At 36.3% G+C, this 17,774-nt stretch overlaps 1 protein-coding gene across 2 annotated transcripts in view; it reads left to right on the top strand.

Annotated features, from left to right (window-relative positions):
• Nucleotides 1-15,777, top strand: part of Pik3c2g (phosphatidylinositol-4-phosphate 3-kinase catalytic subunit type 2 gamma) — a 352,426-nt gene extending 336,649 nt beyond the window's left edge. For both annotated transcript variants that reach the window (XM_027955972.2, XM_027955971.2), the window contains 2 exons: nt 6,599-6,724; nt 15,625-15,777. In XM_027955972.2, the coding sequence (XP_027811773.2) occupies nt 6,599-6,724; nt 15,625-15,777 (279 nt within the window). The remainder of the gene's footprint in view (nt 1-6,598; nt 6,725-15,624) is intronic.
• The last annotated feature ends 1,997 nt before the right edge of the window (nt 15,778-17,774 follow it).

The following is a 17,774-nucleotide window of genomic DNA, read 5'->3' as shown; positions in this document are numbered from 1 at the left end:
AGGGAGGAAAGAGCTGGAAAGACTGGAAGATTTAAAGTAACTAAAATCCAGTTATAACACATCACAAAGCAAAATCTGTGAACGGGGCAAAAAAAAAAAAGGAAAATATATTTTAGTACATATTTAGATTTGAGAACCAGGGACAAGGGAGGCACCAAGGAGATTATTACTTAACAAGATTTTAATGAATTTGAAAAAATCTGTTTTGGAGTAATAAGGAAGAATAGAAGACAGATTTTCACTAGAATTGAGTGTAAGAATGCCAAGAAGACATTCAGGTGGAAACATCCATATGTCTATAGGCTAAAATTCTAGGATCAACAAGAGATTCTTCTTTGGGAGTCATCTACATCAGTGGCTGTCAATTAGGGTCAATTTTGTCCCCAAGGTGACACTTAGCAATGTCTGGAGACATTTTTTGGTCGACCAAAAAATGGTGCTACTGGCATCTCATACATATAGACAGGAATGCTGCTGAAACATCCTGTGATGCACAGAACAGCCTCCTGCAACAAAGAATTAAAGTAATTATCTGGCCTCAAATGTCAATAGCACCAAGGTTGAGAGACCCTGCTCTACAGAAATGTCATAATATATTAGGGATACCTAGGGATATGCTAGGTGTCCAATCAGCGCACCTAGCATATTCATGTTTAATTTATAGGAAATAAAAATAGCACTAGCATTTACTGAGTCTTAACTCTGTTTCAAGCACTGTTCTCACATATCAAGGTTTATTTTCATAATTTCATCTTTAAAATCCTACGAGATAGGCATCCTCTTTATCCTCACTTAGCAGATGAGAAAATCCATCCACTGAAAAGTTAAGTTATCTGCTCTATTAATCATGGTTCATCAGAGGAACAAAAGTAACAGGATACAAATAGTTAAAGAAGCAGATAAAGAAAAGATAGAGTTAGAGGCATAAAGAAATTTATTAGGTGGAATTTACTCATGGGGTTAAGGAGACTAAAAAGTCCCGCAATCTGCTTTCTACAAATGGATATTCAGAAAAGCTGGTTGTGTAGTTCCAGTCCAAGTTCAAAGGCCTAAGAACCAGGAGTACAGATGGTCTAAGTCCCTGTTTGAGATCAAGAGAAGACCAATGTCCCAAGTGAAATGGCCATGCACAGAGGGGAAAAAAAAAATCTTCCTTCTTTAACTTTTTGTTCTGTTCTAGCCCTTAATGGATTAAACAGTGCCCTTCCGTGTTGGGAAAGGCAATCTCATTTACTCAAGTCTACAGATTCAAACATGAAATCTATTTTGGAAATACCTTCATAAATCTATCCAGAAATAATGTTTAGCCTGATATCTGAGCATCCCATGGTCCAGTCAAGTCAACACATAAAATCAACCATCAGAAGTTCACCCCTTATCAACATGGCACCCATGAGCATTCCTCTAACTACACCTAACAACAAAGTCATGAATCTGCCTGTCGTGATACAGCTATTCTGAGTACAACTGAAAACATACTAACCCTTTCCTCAACAAAGGAGAAAAAGTTCTTAAGTAGAGTTTACTCTCCTCCTTGATATCCCATAGCTTAAAAACCATGATGTAGAATTAACCATATTTAAATACTGTAATATAAAGTCAATACATATCATGTTACATGATGAGGACATAAGAAAAGAAAGGAAACAAAGGTATTTGCTATACATACAAACTGGTCACATGATCATGTAACTGGTCACATGATCGTACTCGGTATTTTTTTATAACTACTTGCTCCCATCCTGTATTCTTTTTGCCTTCAGTATAAAACTCTGCCCACTGTATTTCTTAACCTAGTGGAGTAATCCAAACATTCAATTCTGAAGAGTCTGGGCCTGCCTGGACTGACCTCAGTCATAGGGTGTATGCAATACTAAGAAATGCCCTGAAGGACCTCCTGTATTCCATAACCCTCTTCTTTACCTCCATGGGTAGTACTGGTCTTTTTCCACTTGGAGGTCAGGGTCAATCACCCAGCCACCACTGTAACTCCTTCTTTTGCATTTTGATTTGAGGGATGACTGAGAGGCAGTCTCAACTTCCAGTTCACTAGAATTGTTCTTATATCTCCTAGTGGAAACATTTCTCCCTAAAGTTGTGGAAATAGGAAATAAAAGTTCTGCTATTAGGCATAATAATGTGTGGTACCACTTCCTTTCTCACTCTTTGATTCCTGGGCCCATGAATCCTGGCTATGGAAGAAGCAGCAGTATATACTGGGTGCTAATTCAGAGCCTCCTGGAGAAGTTTCCCCTACCTCTATAAGGTATTACCCCCAGATGTCACTGTAACTGAGTCTTCAGAAAGTCATTCTAGCATGATATAGAAGACAGCTGTTTCAGGATGGTGAGAAACATGGTAAGATCAGTGAATTCCATGAGAGCAGGACCAATGCCATACTTCTTTTGCTATGCAGTGATGTCCTTAATCAGAAGCAATGCTGTGTGAAATACCATGATGGTGGGTATGGTATTCTACAAGTTCATAGCTGATAGTTCTGACAGAAGCAAGGCATACAGGAAAAACAAATATATACTCAGAATTTCTATTCTAATAAGAACAAAATGTTACCTTTCCATGATGGAAATGGTCCAATATAATCAACCTACCATCAGGTAGCTGCCTGGCTCAGGTAATGGCAGCATCTTCAGGACTTTGTGTCAGTCTCTGCTTTTGGCAGGTTGGGCACTCAGTAGTGGTTATAGTCAGGTCAGGTCAGCCTTGGTGAATAGAAGTCCATATTGTTAGGCCCATGAAAAATCTCTATCCCTGTCATCATGGCTACTTTGGGATCTGGAAAAAAAGAGGCTGACTGGTATCTATAGAACGGGTGATCCTATGTACTTGATTATTAAAGTGTTAAGCATTCACATAGTATATATCTTTTTTTAACCTTTTCAGAGAAAACTATCTCCGTACCTCTTCTCCAAATTATCATATGATCATGTTCTTTCCAAGTCCCTGGCCATCTAGCCAAATCATTGTCTGTAGTCCATTAATTCGTGTATAAACACATCTGGCCATTTTTTCCTTCCAAAGTGAAATCAGGTGCACTGCTTGACATTCTGCCCACTGAGAGGATTTCTCTTCACCATTATTCTTCAGAGATGTCCTGTAAAGGGGCTATAGTACTTTAGCTGTGCACTGTCAGATAGTGTCTACCTATTGTACAAGACCATCTGTGAGGCAGGTCTTGGTTTTCTCTTCCTCTTCATCAATCATATGGAACTTGGGACAGGAAGGGTGTGTGTGTGTGTGTGTGTGTGTGTGTGTGAGAGAGAGAGAGAGAGAGAGAGAGAGAGAGAGAGAGAGAGAGAGAGAGAGAGAGAGAGAGAGAGAGACTTCTTGGCAGAGCATGTACATAACATGTGCAAGGCCTTGGGTTCAATCCCCAGCACCAAAAATATATATTTTTTAATCATAGGTGACTGTCCATGAAGCCTTGGGTACAATCAGAGAAAGAAGACAGAGTAGCAAGAGTGGAAACCTTGGGTATTTGGACCACTTCATGTAACATCTTGTGTAGTTGGGGCCTACTCAGGCCCGGTCACCTATATGCCACTTGCATTTGATGACACAGGGTTGCTGTGCACATCCAACTTTATTGTTTGGTGGGTCAGATAACACCTAGTTCATTATAGACACCTCAGGGCACATGGAAACTTGGTGGACCATAGTTAAGTATTCAGTCTCTAAAAAGAACTAATAATAGAAAAAAGAAAAAATAAATAACTACTAGTAGGCCAAGTTCTGTTTCTCAAAAAAAAAGAGTTGTCATTTAGGTAGGATGCCATAATAGACCTATGATGCAAACTCATAACAAAAAATTCAACTTGCTACCATTTCCATGTCTTACACCATTATCCCACTCTCTTAGTATCCATTCCCGTACCTGATTCCCAGATTTCTGCCTTAAATTAGAAAACTCAGGTAGTTCTTTTGGAGTATAGCAGACCTCCCCCATGGATCATATCTCAAACCTCACCTTTCAGGACCTGCTGGGACTTGAGTCTTATTATAGTAGAGTCAAAGACAGATGGGGTAGAGTTCTAAGATCAGCAAGACATCTGCTCCAGATGAGGCCATTACCATTTCCTGAAGCAGTGTAGGATTAGTAATCTCAGAAAGGAGTGGAGAGCCCAACACCACTGGGAATAGGGAGGCCACTTCCACTGACAAAAAAGCAGCATCACAATTTAGGAGCTTCATGTTCCTACCTTCATCAGGTTATCCCCACAGATAACTTACAGGATCCCATTCTTTTCTTAAATATGCCCTCACTTTTACAGTAGACACTTTGTGAGGCTGGAAGTTCAACTTGCATTGCTGTTCAACCACTAGCAGTATGAGATTCTGCATTTAATTTTAAGCAATCTCAGCCTTACAGATGCAGGGGACAAGACTCTCCTTCAGGGCAATCCAGAAGGTTTTAGGTCATTTATGTGGTTCTTGAGCCACATAAGACCCTCAGAGACACACTCAGAAATTATGTTTAACATCCTATTACAAAGTCAAGTTTACACACAAAATTAACCATCATAACCTGCATAAAGCCACCTGCTTGGAAATTTTGGAAGACCATATTTCCATCTAGAAAGCACATTTACAGAAACATGATTTAACCATTAAGTTTGAGCATAAAGTTGTTAGAGGTACAGTGGCCTCAAGCCCCACAAAGACAAGAGAGAATTAAACTAAGCAAAAACAATTTTACCTTTTCATTCTTCTCTCACACACAAAAATCCCCTTCTCAATAGTAATAGCAGCTTCTTTCTGTGACATGGAAAATTACGTCATGCCAGTGATTTCAATCAAATAAAGTTAGTCTTAAAATAATATGTATCATATTTACTTGATTTACAGTATCCTTTCTTGAGTCCCAACAAAAGATATAAAATTAAAGCTCATGGGGGTGAGGTGGTAGTGGATGTTCACAAGTGAATATCACTGTGTTTCAGGGCATTAAGATAAATTTGTTGAAAATTACCGGTTTAAAATGCCAAATGTCTTCTTTGATATAAGGAGAGTAACTAAGAACAGAGTAGGGTCGAAGAGCATGAGAAGAAGATTAACATTAAACAGGGATGAGAGGTGGGAGGGAAAGGGAGAGAGAAGGGAAATTGCATGGAAATGGAAGGAGACCCTCAGAGTTATACAAGAGGAAGTGAGGGGAAAGGGAAAAATAATACAAGGGGGACAAATGAATGTCAGTAGAGGGGGCAGAGAGAGAAGAGGGGAGGGGAGGGGAGGGGAGGGGGGATAGTAGAGGATAGGAAAGGCAGCAGAACACAACAGACACTAGTATGGCAATATGTAAATCAATGGATGTGTAACTGATGTGATTCTGCAATCTGTATATGGGGTAAAAATGGGAGCTCATAACCCACTTGAATCAAAGTGTGAAATATGATATATCAAGAAATATGTAATGTTTTGAACAACCAACAATAAAAAATTTAAAAAAAAAGAAAGAAAATTACCGGTTTAATGTATTTAGAACATAATAAACAAAAGTAAACCCTTAATTTCCTCAAGTTTGACTTTTAAATCATCATCATCAAATGAAAATTATATGAGCATTTCTCATTTTGCCAAACTAGATTTTCAGAGCGTTAGTATTGTTTACTCTCTCCATTTGGTCAAAACCACAAAGAAGTAAGGTACAATGGTGCACACCTGTAATCCCAGCTCTTTGGGAGCCTGAGGCAGGAGGATTACAAGTTTGAAGCTAGGCTGGGCTACTTAAAAATCACAAAGGTTGAATCCATTTCCTTCAAGTATAGCAATTTCTATTTTTTTTTTAAATGGGCTTATTCTCCAAATCATATGTTAAGAAATAAAATATCTGTAATAGATTTGAAAAAGTTATAAAAGAAGGAGGGAAGTTCTGAAACCAAGGTAGGGAAAGGGGGAATCAGGAAAGTTAGGTAGGAGTCCAGAAATCCATCCATTTGGCTTTGCTCTTAAAAGAGGCGGCTACTGAGTCAAATCTGGAGCTCCATTTGGTATAATTTAAGAAGAATTACCCAATATATTAAAAAGTAACTAAAATAATAAAATTACAATATACATTTTAAAATCTTGCAAGCATATTAAAGTTGTTGGTCAAATTGCTATTTTAACTAAACTGCTTTAAAATGCGATGTCATAACATGCATATACATATCATTAAATGCCATATCTCATTTTGTCTTAAACTTGAATTTTTTTGATTCTCAAGTGATATGCAGCAAGTATCCTGAGGTACCTAGTTCCTGTCTCTGCTTGTGACTAATATTCATCCCTTAACCATATTTGCCAAAAAGGCAAATTTTAATTTTATTGTAAAAAATTACAGTAAATTATGTTTAATGGACTTTCAAACATAGTTCTCTCACACAACGCTTAATTTAAGATAGAGAGGTTTTTCTCTTTTAAACTGTAGTTGGGATAATTTTCAAGCAATGATGTATTTCTTTTGATTTTTCTCTTATTTTCTGATAAACAGAGTAACTGTAATAAATCCTGATCCTGCCTTTGGTCTGGATATTTAGTAGCTATGTATTTGTTTTCTTTGATAGCAACACACATTAATATTTATAACCATTTTCCTTTGCAGCATCTCCCAGATGGCTCTGCGCCCAGTGCACATGTTGAATTTTATCTTTTACCATATCCCAGTGAAGTTCGTAGGAGGAAAACAAAATCTGTTTCGAAATGTACTGACCCCACTTACAATGAAATTGTAAGTATGATTCATCTCTTGTCCAGTCATTTTGTATTTTTCTTACCATTTTTTAGCTTAACAACCAAATATGGAGAATTTGCAGTAATTGGCAGCATTATTCCATAAAGGAAGATATTTCCCAAAATAGTCACAGTATGCTGATCACTGTTCTAGATGCTATGGGAACTGGAAAATACAGATACTGCTTTCAAAGCTCTTATGAACCAATTTCCAAATTGCAGCTAACCTCCAGCAAGAGCCAGAGACTTATTTTGCATACAAACATTATTCCTGTCCTCGTCTTATTTTCTCTAACCTTATTCTCCCTTAGTTGATTTTCTTAATAATTTTATCATAAACAACCCTGTGTATAATAGTAAATCTCATTAAATCTCTTTTGAAAAATTAACAAATACAAAATACAAATTAAAGTTTATGCATATTATGAATAGGTCTTTAATTGATTTAGAGTGTACAGTTGGAACATCAATACCCTAGCTTCTTTCTAAGGCAAACCCCTGCATTTATTCTCTTGAATCCATCTTTCCCTATTTCTTCTGTACTTGTTCATTGGATTATTTGCTCTTTTTTATGGTTGTCTCATTGATTAGATGTTCCAATGCTCAATTCTGAAATCTTTAAAACAAAAAGAACTTCCTAATCTCAGTCTTTCTAAGCAAACTTTCTTTCCCTCCCTGTCATCTCCAAAGTTTTGCAAAATTAACCCACACAGCTAACTCTCACTTCATTGCTGCCTTTTCACCCTTTAATCCTTTGAAATGTGAATTCTGATCTTTATTACTAGTACTTAATTCAGACAGCATCAATAGACTCCTAATTGGTAAATCTGATGATCCCTCAGGCTCTCCTCTCCCTTCCAGATGTATAGCAGCACTATTGACTGCAGCATTTCTTGAATCTTATCTTTTGCTTCTTGAATTAATCTACCTTTTCTTAATTCGCCTCCATTTTTTTTCTAACCACTACCTCATTTTATTTTACTGACATCCTTCCTTTTACAATACTGTTTGCTAGTCACTAATAGAAAATTTTAAAATATATATTGTTTGCTAGAGTTCCATGGTCGACCCTCACCTCCTTTTCATATACAGTCAGCCTTCCTTATCTGTAGATTTTACATCCAAGGGTTCATCTAACTGTGAATCAAACATTTGAAAAATAAACTTTTTGTCTATTCCAAATATGTATAGACTTTTTTCTTAACATTATGGTACAGCAATTATTTATACAAAGTTTATATTATATTGGGTAATATGAATCATCTAGAGATGATTTAAAGTACACAGGAGGGTATGCATAGATTATATGCAAATGCTATGCATTTTATATAAGAGCATCCTTGAATTTGGAAATTCTGGAGCCAGTCCACCGTGGATAACAATGGATGGCTATATATGGCCTCAAAATTCTTATGTATTCATACATTTTCTTTTATCATCTGCATGGAAGTTGCATCTGAATTTGTTCCTCAAGTCATGGCTTCACTCTCAAGCTTTTGACCTGTACTCTTTCTGATCACTGGGGAGCTTCATTTAAATATTTCCAGGCACATTAAGCCAGGTTTTCCTCTTTCTTTGACATCTCAAAAGGCTCCTTCTAGTGACATCTCCCTCTTCCTTAATTATGTGTTCAGCTAATCACCAAGTTTTCTCACTTCTACAGGTGCAACCTCTTAAATCCATCATCTTTTCTGTGCCTCATATGTCTTCTGCATTTGAGGTCCTTGTCACTTTAGCCATTATAATAGCCTTACCTGCCTCCTGTCTTGTGTCTTTTAATTAAATCTTTCACATTTCTACCTAAGGTGCCCTTCAAAAACTAGTTGTATTTATTGTTACCCTGTTTAATGTTCTTTAAGTTTCCTTCTTGCCTTATATAAGATGTTCAAAATCTTAAATGTGGCATTCATTCCCTTTGAATGAACTCAGTAATATTCCTGAATTTCCTTTTTGAGCAATATCATCCTCACACTCTTTTTTTAATTTTATTTTGATAAAATTACAGATTCACAGTCAGATATAATAAATAATACAAAGAGATCTAAATATCCTTCTACCTCTTTCCCCTATGGTGATATCTGGCATAACTATAGTATAGTATCCCAATTAGTAAATTAACATGTATACAATTCACTTACCTCATTTACATTGCACATTTTACATGCCTACTTGTGTGTGTGTTTAGCTTTACATATTTGCATCACATTTGTAGACTTGTGTGACCACACCAAAGATACAGAATAGTATCTTTAAAAGGATTTTTAAATTTACACTATTACAGCCACAGATGTCTCCCTTCTTCTAACTCCCCTTCTCTGGCCCCTGGCAACTATTAACCTGTTTTCCATCTCTATAATTTTGTCATTTCAAATGTTGCATAAATGGAAATACATCATTTGTAATTTCTTGAAATTGGCTTTTCAACTTCATGGAATGTGGATGCCACAGATTGTTTAACTCTTCACCTAGTAGGAGATATCAGGCTAGTTAGAACTAGGGCTATCGGGAATAGAGTAGCTATGAACATGGATACACAGGCCCTGTGTAGGTAAAAATTATAATTTCTCTGGGATAAATATTCAAAGTTATACTCTCCAGGGTATATAGAAGTTGTATATTTAGTTTTATAGGAAATTACCGTACTTCTTTTTTTCCAGAAAAGCTGTACGGTAGTCTCTTTTATTCAATATTTTGATTTTTTCAGTTTCAGTCAACTTCAGTTAAACATGGCCCAAAAGTATCAATTAGAAAACTCCAGAGATAAAAAAATTCATAAGTTTTAAATTCTGTGCCATTCTGGTAGTGTGAAGAAATCTCGAAGCAGCACCCCCCACCCATCTTGCTGCATAGGACATGAATCATCCCTTTCTCCAGTGCATCCGTGCTGGACAGACTGTCATCTGTTGGTCACTTAGCAGCCTTCTTAGTTGTCAGATTCACTGTCACAGTATCACCGCGTTCAAGTAGCCCTCATTTTATTTAATAATGGCCCCAAAGCACAAGAGTAATGATGCTGGCAATTTGGATATGCCAAAGAGAAGCTGTTAAATACTTCTATTAAGTGTCATCACACATTTCATCAGAAATGGGAGTACAGTACAGTAAAATATTTTGAGATAGGAAACCATACTCGCATAGGTTTTAGTACAGGATATTGTTACAAATGTTCTATTTTATTACTAATTGTTGTTAATCTCTTACTGTGCCTAATTTTTGAATTGAGCTTTATCACAGGAATGTACATACAGGAAAAAGAATAGCACCCATGGGGCTAAAAACTATCTGTCATGTCAGGCATCTACTGAGGTCTTGAACAGTATCCACTGTAGTACAGGGGACTGTTGTACCATCTTCACTCCAACCAGCAATGTATACTCATCGGGTTTCTTTGCATTCTTTCCAGCACTGGGTGTTATCATGATTTTTATTTTAGTTCTTTTGCTAGTATAAAGTTTCTCATGTGGTTGCAATTTACATTTACTTAGTGACCAACTAATGATGCCAAACTTCTTTTAGTGGGCTTAATTACTGTCTATCTTTTTTGTGGAAATATGTCTTCATGTCTTTAACCATATTCTAGTTGAAATGTTGGTGTTTTTACTCTTGAGTTTGAGAGATCTTTATATATGCTGAATGCTAATCCTTCATGAGATATATGGTTTACAAATATTTTCTCCTAGTCCATAGTTTGTTTTTTCATCCTCTTCACAGGGTCTTTCTCAGAGTGAAAGGTCTGAATTTTTATGAGTTCTAACTTGTCAATTTTTGCTTTGATGGATTATGCTTTTGGTGTCAAATCTAAGAACACTGCCTGGTACAAAGTCCCAAAGATTTCTCTCCTGTATTTTTTCTATAAGCCTCATAGTTTTATATTTATTATTCATTTTAAGTTAATTTTTAATAAGGTGTGAGGCTTAGGTCAAGTCTGTCCCCAGTCTGCCTCCCTATCCCCCTGCATTCCCACCATGGATGCTATTTGGTGCAGATCCACTTGTTGACAAAGCAGTTCTTACTCCACTAAATTTCTCTGGCATCTTTGTCAAACATTATTCAAAAATTTGTGAATATATACCCTTTTGTTGCTACTTATTTGGCCAGAGTCCCAGGTCATACCAGACACCTTGTCATTCCCTGGATAGCCCCTATGGCCTCTGTGATGAACTCATACAACCATTCAACACTGTGCCTTTCTCTAAGTTGGAGTTTACCTCTGGTATGGTCTCTGTAAACACTCTCACCTCCTAGACTCTTTCACCGACTTGTGATCTTTTATTTAGTCCTATACATCTTTTTTCTTCGACTATAGTGCAGACTATTTGAGGATGAAGAAAATGTCTCATCTTTCTTAATATCTTTAACACTTAATTACTTCTAAATGGGTGTGTAATGAAATATTTCAGATAGTTTTATAAGTGACACTGTGAGTAGAATCACAGGTAAAATGTAAATGTCTATAAAATGTAAATACACACACACATATACATACACACATGCATACAGAGAGATATTCTTTAAATTAGCAAGGATATATATTTGGACATTTTATCATTTTGTCAATAACTAGAGATACACATGCCCCAGAAATATATCACTTGTTTCTTTTAATATTCTCAGAGTACAAGTCCCTCTACCTTACTATCAAGAAACTTCTCAAACCACATGTTATACCTTAGCATTAGCAATCTAAGAAAGCACATAGCAAAAGCCACTGAACATTCAAGATAATTTAAATAAACTAGTATTTAATTTTTTCAAACATTATATATTATGAAAACAGCAGTAAGTACACATGCATGAAGATTATTCTCTAACACTTGTTGTGTAAATCAATTTTCTGATGACTTGAAATGATACTAGGTCTTCGTATATCCACGGCCCACTGAGTAGGAATCACTACAGTGCTTTCTCAATTAAACTATACTTGAAGCATGAACACACACTATTCACACTTTGGACACATTTAAAATTACTGCAAAAACTAGATTCCATGCATAGCCAATTCCAATCTCCATATAATGCAAATTATCAGAAATCTGAAGCAATGCATGCCTAAGTGACTATTTTAATAGTAGTCATCAGGACAGTAAGAGGTCATAACATAAACAAGTTTGGCAGGGATGCTCGTTGAATTTAGAGAACCATAAGAGAAAAATGAGCCACAGTATTTTTATTTTTCTCCCAATATGCTCTATTGTTGTATATCAATACAACAATAATATTTCTAAGAAATGCAAGAAAAGGTCCAGAACTTTTAAATCTGATTTTATTTTGTTTCACTCTCAATTGTAATGCAGGACCCGACCCCATCATTGCACCAAACTCTGATTTTTTTCCGTGCACTTTCAAGGACACTTTTCGAGACATCCTTGCTAGTAGGCTGGATGCTGTCTAGAGAGCATAGAGAGCTACCATACACCATACACCATATTTTAACTACCCCTACCTGCTTTCTCTTCCTCACTGAGGACCACTTCATCAGCCAACTCACCTCAGCTGGGATTCCTCACACTGCTGAAGCTGTGCAATGCACTGAGAAGTGAGAGAGGATCACCTGGGTCTTCTTATATAAATCCCTTAGCGAAATTCCAGGGGGATGCTACATTGCATATCAATCTTACAAAGCTTTTCATAAAAATAATTCTTTCCATTTGTATTCATAGGCATTTTAATACCCAGACATGAGAGAGGCTAGGTCAGGGACAGAGCCACGTGGCAGAGATTACACCCTCCAAATACAAAGGCTTTGGTACTGGGCCCAGCTTGTCTATTGCAGATTACTCTATGCAGTGATTATAGTACATGGCTAGGTACATGGTATACTCAGTAAGCCATAGCTATTGTTATCTGTTCACTATCCCATGTGATATTCACAACATAATGAAATTCACACAGTCATGCACCACATAACAATATTTCAGTCAGTGATGAATCAAGTTTAAGAAATGGGTTCCATAAGATTATATCACCTAGCAACAGTGTAGACATGTTAGTTTGCATGAGCACAGTCAGATGTTCACATAACAACAAAATCACCTAATTACATGTTTCTCAGATACATCCCATCATTAAGTGATGCATACCTGTATTTGTAAATGAAGATGTTGGGACCCAGAGGTCACAGAACTTGTTTTTGAGATGAGCAATGCCGGATCCCAAAGCCCATGCTTACCCCACCATAATATGCTGTCCCTCCATCCACAGGGTTCTGATGTCCTCTTTGTTTTAAACTGTCTCTCATCATCCTGCCTCCTCAGAGCTCTTCTCATCAGCTCTGATACTCCAGTTTCCACATTATTGTTCTTCCACTGCAATCACGAAAATGCTCTTTAAAATTATTTACTAGACCCTTGTGTCAAATAATGTACAGCAAATGCTTGAAAATAAGCTAATAGATGCTAATTACACTTAAAGGTTTTCTGTTTGATGTAATAATTCCTAAACCACAAATCCAGTATTTGTCAGAAGGTAGTAAAGATTTGGCTCATGCCTGTGGGCAAAGAATATTATAAAGTGATATTAAAAGAGCAATTCATTTTTGGTCCTGTTTATGTGAAAGCATAATATATATTAAATCATTTGGCTAAAAAAAACCTCAAAGAACATTTTCATCTATGTATTTCTTAGCGTTACCCACTAACTATTCATTGCACAGTAAAAAAAAAAGTACTATTTTTAACAACATTGCAGTAAAGCAATTAAAAGAGATATATATCATCTATGGTATGCAATAATTATATGTTTAATAAAACTTCAGTTACTTTTAAGAACATAACTTTGCACAGTGAATCACAGGTTAAAAAACCATTAAATCTGTAAATTTGGGGAATTTGAATGTTTGTATTAGCATTGAATATGTACCAGGCTTTTTTTTTTTTTTTTTTTTTTTAATTTTTTATTGTGGGTTGTTCAAAACATTACAAATTTCTTGACATATCATATTCCATACTTTGATTCAAGTGGGTTATGAACTCCCACCTTCACCCCATACACAGATTGCAGAATCACATCAGTTACACATCCATTGATTTACAAATTGCCATACTAGTGTCTGTTGTGCTCCGCTGCCTTTCCCGTCCTCCACCCTCCCCCCTCCCCACCTCTCCCCTCCCCACTGATTCATCCCACAATGCTATTCATCCCACAATGGTAAATACTATTATCACCACTGTGAAAGTGAGAAAACATACAGTTGACAAGAGATTCATATAAATATAAGATATTGATATATTTTGTAAAACTTTATATTTTTATGACTTCCTTATACAATTGACAGAATCTATAAGCCAGACTTTTCCAGAAGCCTAATGCTTGGAGTTATCCCATTTTTCTACTTCATGCACAGAGGATTGTCCTGTTTTCTCTGTAAAACAAGGGAAGAGTTAATCTGCTTAAATTGGTATAGGAAGAAAAATGGAGGATAATTCTGACTGTTCAAGATGGCCACTATAGAGAAAAGGAAAAAAGAGTGTACTCTGAAATCCTGGAAAGTTGTCCCAGCCATATTGGGTAGCTAGTTGTAGTTAAAGAATGTGAGTTACAGGGGTAGGATTTTGAGATGTTTTTTAAGGCAGTCCTTAAAATCCTCTGTTATCCCAGGAGAACTTAATAAATGAGATGGAATAATCTGAGTGAGCAATGCTAGAAACGGAAAGATTTTATTTTTGTCTGGAATATGAGTAAGATTCTGGAAGAGGAGACCCCGTCCCGGAGCAGTATAGATTGGATGAACATGACATTGCATCTCATGTCCTTTTGGCTAATTTGGATCAGTGCCCAAGGCAGCTAACAGATTGATCTGGAGCTGAATTTCATTGATAACTTAACGGGTTCATAAATGGTAGCCTGTGCTGTGTGAAGGTACAGAAACTACATCCACACTCACTGAGGAGGCCCCCAGTTGACTCGGAGGGCGGGCTTCCCTTTCAGGTTGTCTTCTCTGCTTCTATTTTGCGTGTATTGTGAAAGTTCCTTTCTATCTTGTAAAAGGCAGGCTTGCAGCAACATATGAATCTCCCTTTTCTAAATGTGTACCCAGAAGTTTCCCTGGCAACCATGTCAGATTTCCACTCAGCCCTCCCCTCCTGTCATGAAGGGTAACTGATGCCTCTATAGCACTGTACTTTTAACGTCTCCTTGCCCCTGCAGGCTCCCTAATACTGCCTGCAACTTCCTGGATATTAGAAAACAGATCCCCTTTTTAAAAATAATCACATGAAAAAGAACAAGACACAAACTGCATATGCAGCATAATTACAGGTCAGAGTCTTATATATAGAAAACAAAAAGAACATCCAAATGTTAACTGTAATTATCTCCCTGGTGGAAGTTTAGATTTTTCCTTCGTTTTTTTGTTTGTTAGTTTCATACATTTTGGTGAATAAATATTTATGTTCATAATTAAAAATTAAGCAATTTTAAGTAAAAAAATCATCATAGAGGATTTCTTTATATGTACAAGGAAATATTGTTGCACTGCATTTAAGTAGCACAAGGGAATTGTAGAAATTCATCTGTATTTCCTCATTTGCCTTCCACAGAAAGATGGTGTTAAAGTTCCAATGTTACTCAGTAAATTCAAGGACAGTTAAAAAGTGAAGAGTATTTAAATTTGTTCCTAGGGAGTAATTTACAGTTTCACTAAATTTAGAGCAGGCGATTTTAAGTGGAATCAGTAAATTCTAAGATTGTTAGAGAAATAGTGTGTCATTTAATTCAATTATATTAGTAGAACCTTTAGCTTTTCAGATTAACATTTGGAATGAAAGATTTTAACATTAACCTATCTACTCCAGGGAACAAGATATTAGCAGCTACATGTTTTTTGAATTAAAAGTAATATTCAAAAGAGATGCATTTAAACACATCTGCCATATTTTCATTTTTCCTCTCTCTTTTCAGGTGGTATATGATGAAGTCACAGAGCTCCAAGGACATGTCTTAATGCTTATTGTGAAGAGCAAAACTGTATTTGTAGGAGCAATTAACATCCAACTCTGCAGTGTCCCACTCAATGAAGAAAAATGGTATCCCCTAGGAAACAGTATAATCTGACCATTGCTATGAAAATATGCATTATTCATTAACTACTTATAATTTTTCCACTTATAGGTTTCTCTGTCACATAAGCAGGACATCTTTAGTGTCAAATATAGCATAGGGTATTAAGGACATTAGAAAAAAAAAGAAACCACAATCAGTCTTTTTGAGTTGTTTTTTCTCCATTTGCATTTTCCTTGTTTTCTTAGAATCTTCTCTCCTTAAATGGAGTGCTTATTGTGTAATATAATAAAAAGAATTAATTTTAATATATAGTTTAAATCAAACATATTTTCATATTTTGTCTTGTTTGCCCAAGGTCAAAAGCAATACTTGTGTTTTTCAAGAAATACTATCAAATCAATAAATCTTATCAATTAATTCAAGAGTTAAGTTTATGAGATTTTTTACATTAAATTAAATATATATACATATCCACTCTCAATCATTTTCATTGAGAGAATTGGTAAGCTCTAGGAAAGTTATATATTCTTTTGGAAAACCATAATATAAATGCCTAAATTCTTAAGTACAATTGTTGAAGAAACTCCTTTGTTCAGCAGTTCTCACTCTCTTCAATACCAATAATACATTGTCATTGGATTCCTCCCACTCAGAAGAGTAGTCACATTTTCAACTTCATTATACCCAAACCCAAGATCTCCAACTTTGAAACTCTCCCCTCTCATCAAAACCTTTTATCTTTACACATGAAGCAGTTTCCTTATTTCTGAACCTATCTTCCTAGTCACCATGACCTGAGTAAATAATCCTACAGAGTTCCATCTGCAAAGTAGGTTATGACCAAAGGCACTGTGCCATTTCCTCAAGAGAATCAAGTGGGATATATGTTTTAAGTCCCTGTCATTCAAATATTGAAAAAAAAAATTAAAAATCTTTGCTTATTTAAGGTTTTGCTGTGTATGGATAAAAAAGAAATTTAAACTAGTTTGTTTGGTCATCTGCCTAACCATATATACACAAAAATATCTGTTCATTGAAAAATATTTCAGTATCTGACCCAGGCCAATGTGATGCAAGTCCACAAAGCCCTTAATGCTTCTTGAAAATCTTTCTGTGTGTTCCTACGTCATTCACTCTCCCTTTCTGCTAGACAGTAATTATACACCCTCCACTCACCTGAAACCTCAGCACCTCCTCTCTTAATCCTCACTCTCAGCTGATGATTTTGTTTCCTACTTCACTTAGAAATTAGGATCAAAAAAAACCTCCCAGACTTCCATTATTACTGCATCTACTCACATGAGCATATTCCATGCTTCACCTCCCTACTAAATACCAGAGAACTAACTACCCATGCTCTTACCCCAAACCAGTAGCTCAGCTTGTCCATTTGACCCCATCTCCTCTGACTCACTCAAAAATACTACTATTGGAATTCCCTTCTACTAAATCATTGTTTCTTTACTCTCTATTAGATACAGCCTGCAACCATGATGTTATTTATCCTAGAATACTTCTCATTTCCCCACTTCCTCTAAATGTTGATCCATTGTTCTGCTCTTTTGTGCAGCAAAATTCATCAAAATGGTTTCCTCTACAATCTCCAGTTTCCCTTCTCTAATTTTCTCTCAAAACCACTACAAGCAGATGTTTGTCCCAATACTTCAACAGAACCACTTCTGTCAAAGTCACTGTAAACCTCCATGTAGCTAAACCCAAAGGCCAATTTCAATCCTAATCTGATTTTAGCTATCAATGATATTTACCACAATCAATAACTTTATCTTCCTCAATATATCTTTTCCACTTGGTTTTTTTGGACACCGATATCCTCCTGTGCTTTCCCCTTCACAGTCTTCTGTGAAAAAGTCCCTCTTCTCCAACATTGGGTGTCCCAGGTCTCATTTGTTGGTCCTCTTCTCCATCGAGTTTCACCCCTTAGTGGTCTTACCTGTTCTCAAGGTTTTAAATATCCATATGCCAGTGGATTCCCCGTTGTGTAACTCTAGCACAGAATCCCTCCTAAATTCCAGATTGACTATCCAGTT

This window comes from Marmota flaviventris, chromosome 3 (assembly GCF_047511675.1).
Source record: "Marmota flaviventris isolate mMarFla1 chromosome 3, mMarFla1.hap1, whole genome shotgun sequence".
Classification (NCBI taxonomy): Eukaryota; Metazoa; Chordata; class Mammalia; order Rodentia; family Sciuridae; genus Marmota; species Marmota flaviventris.
This window is presented reverse-complemented; position numbering and strand designations above follow the sequence as displayed.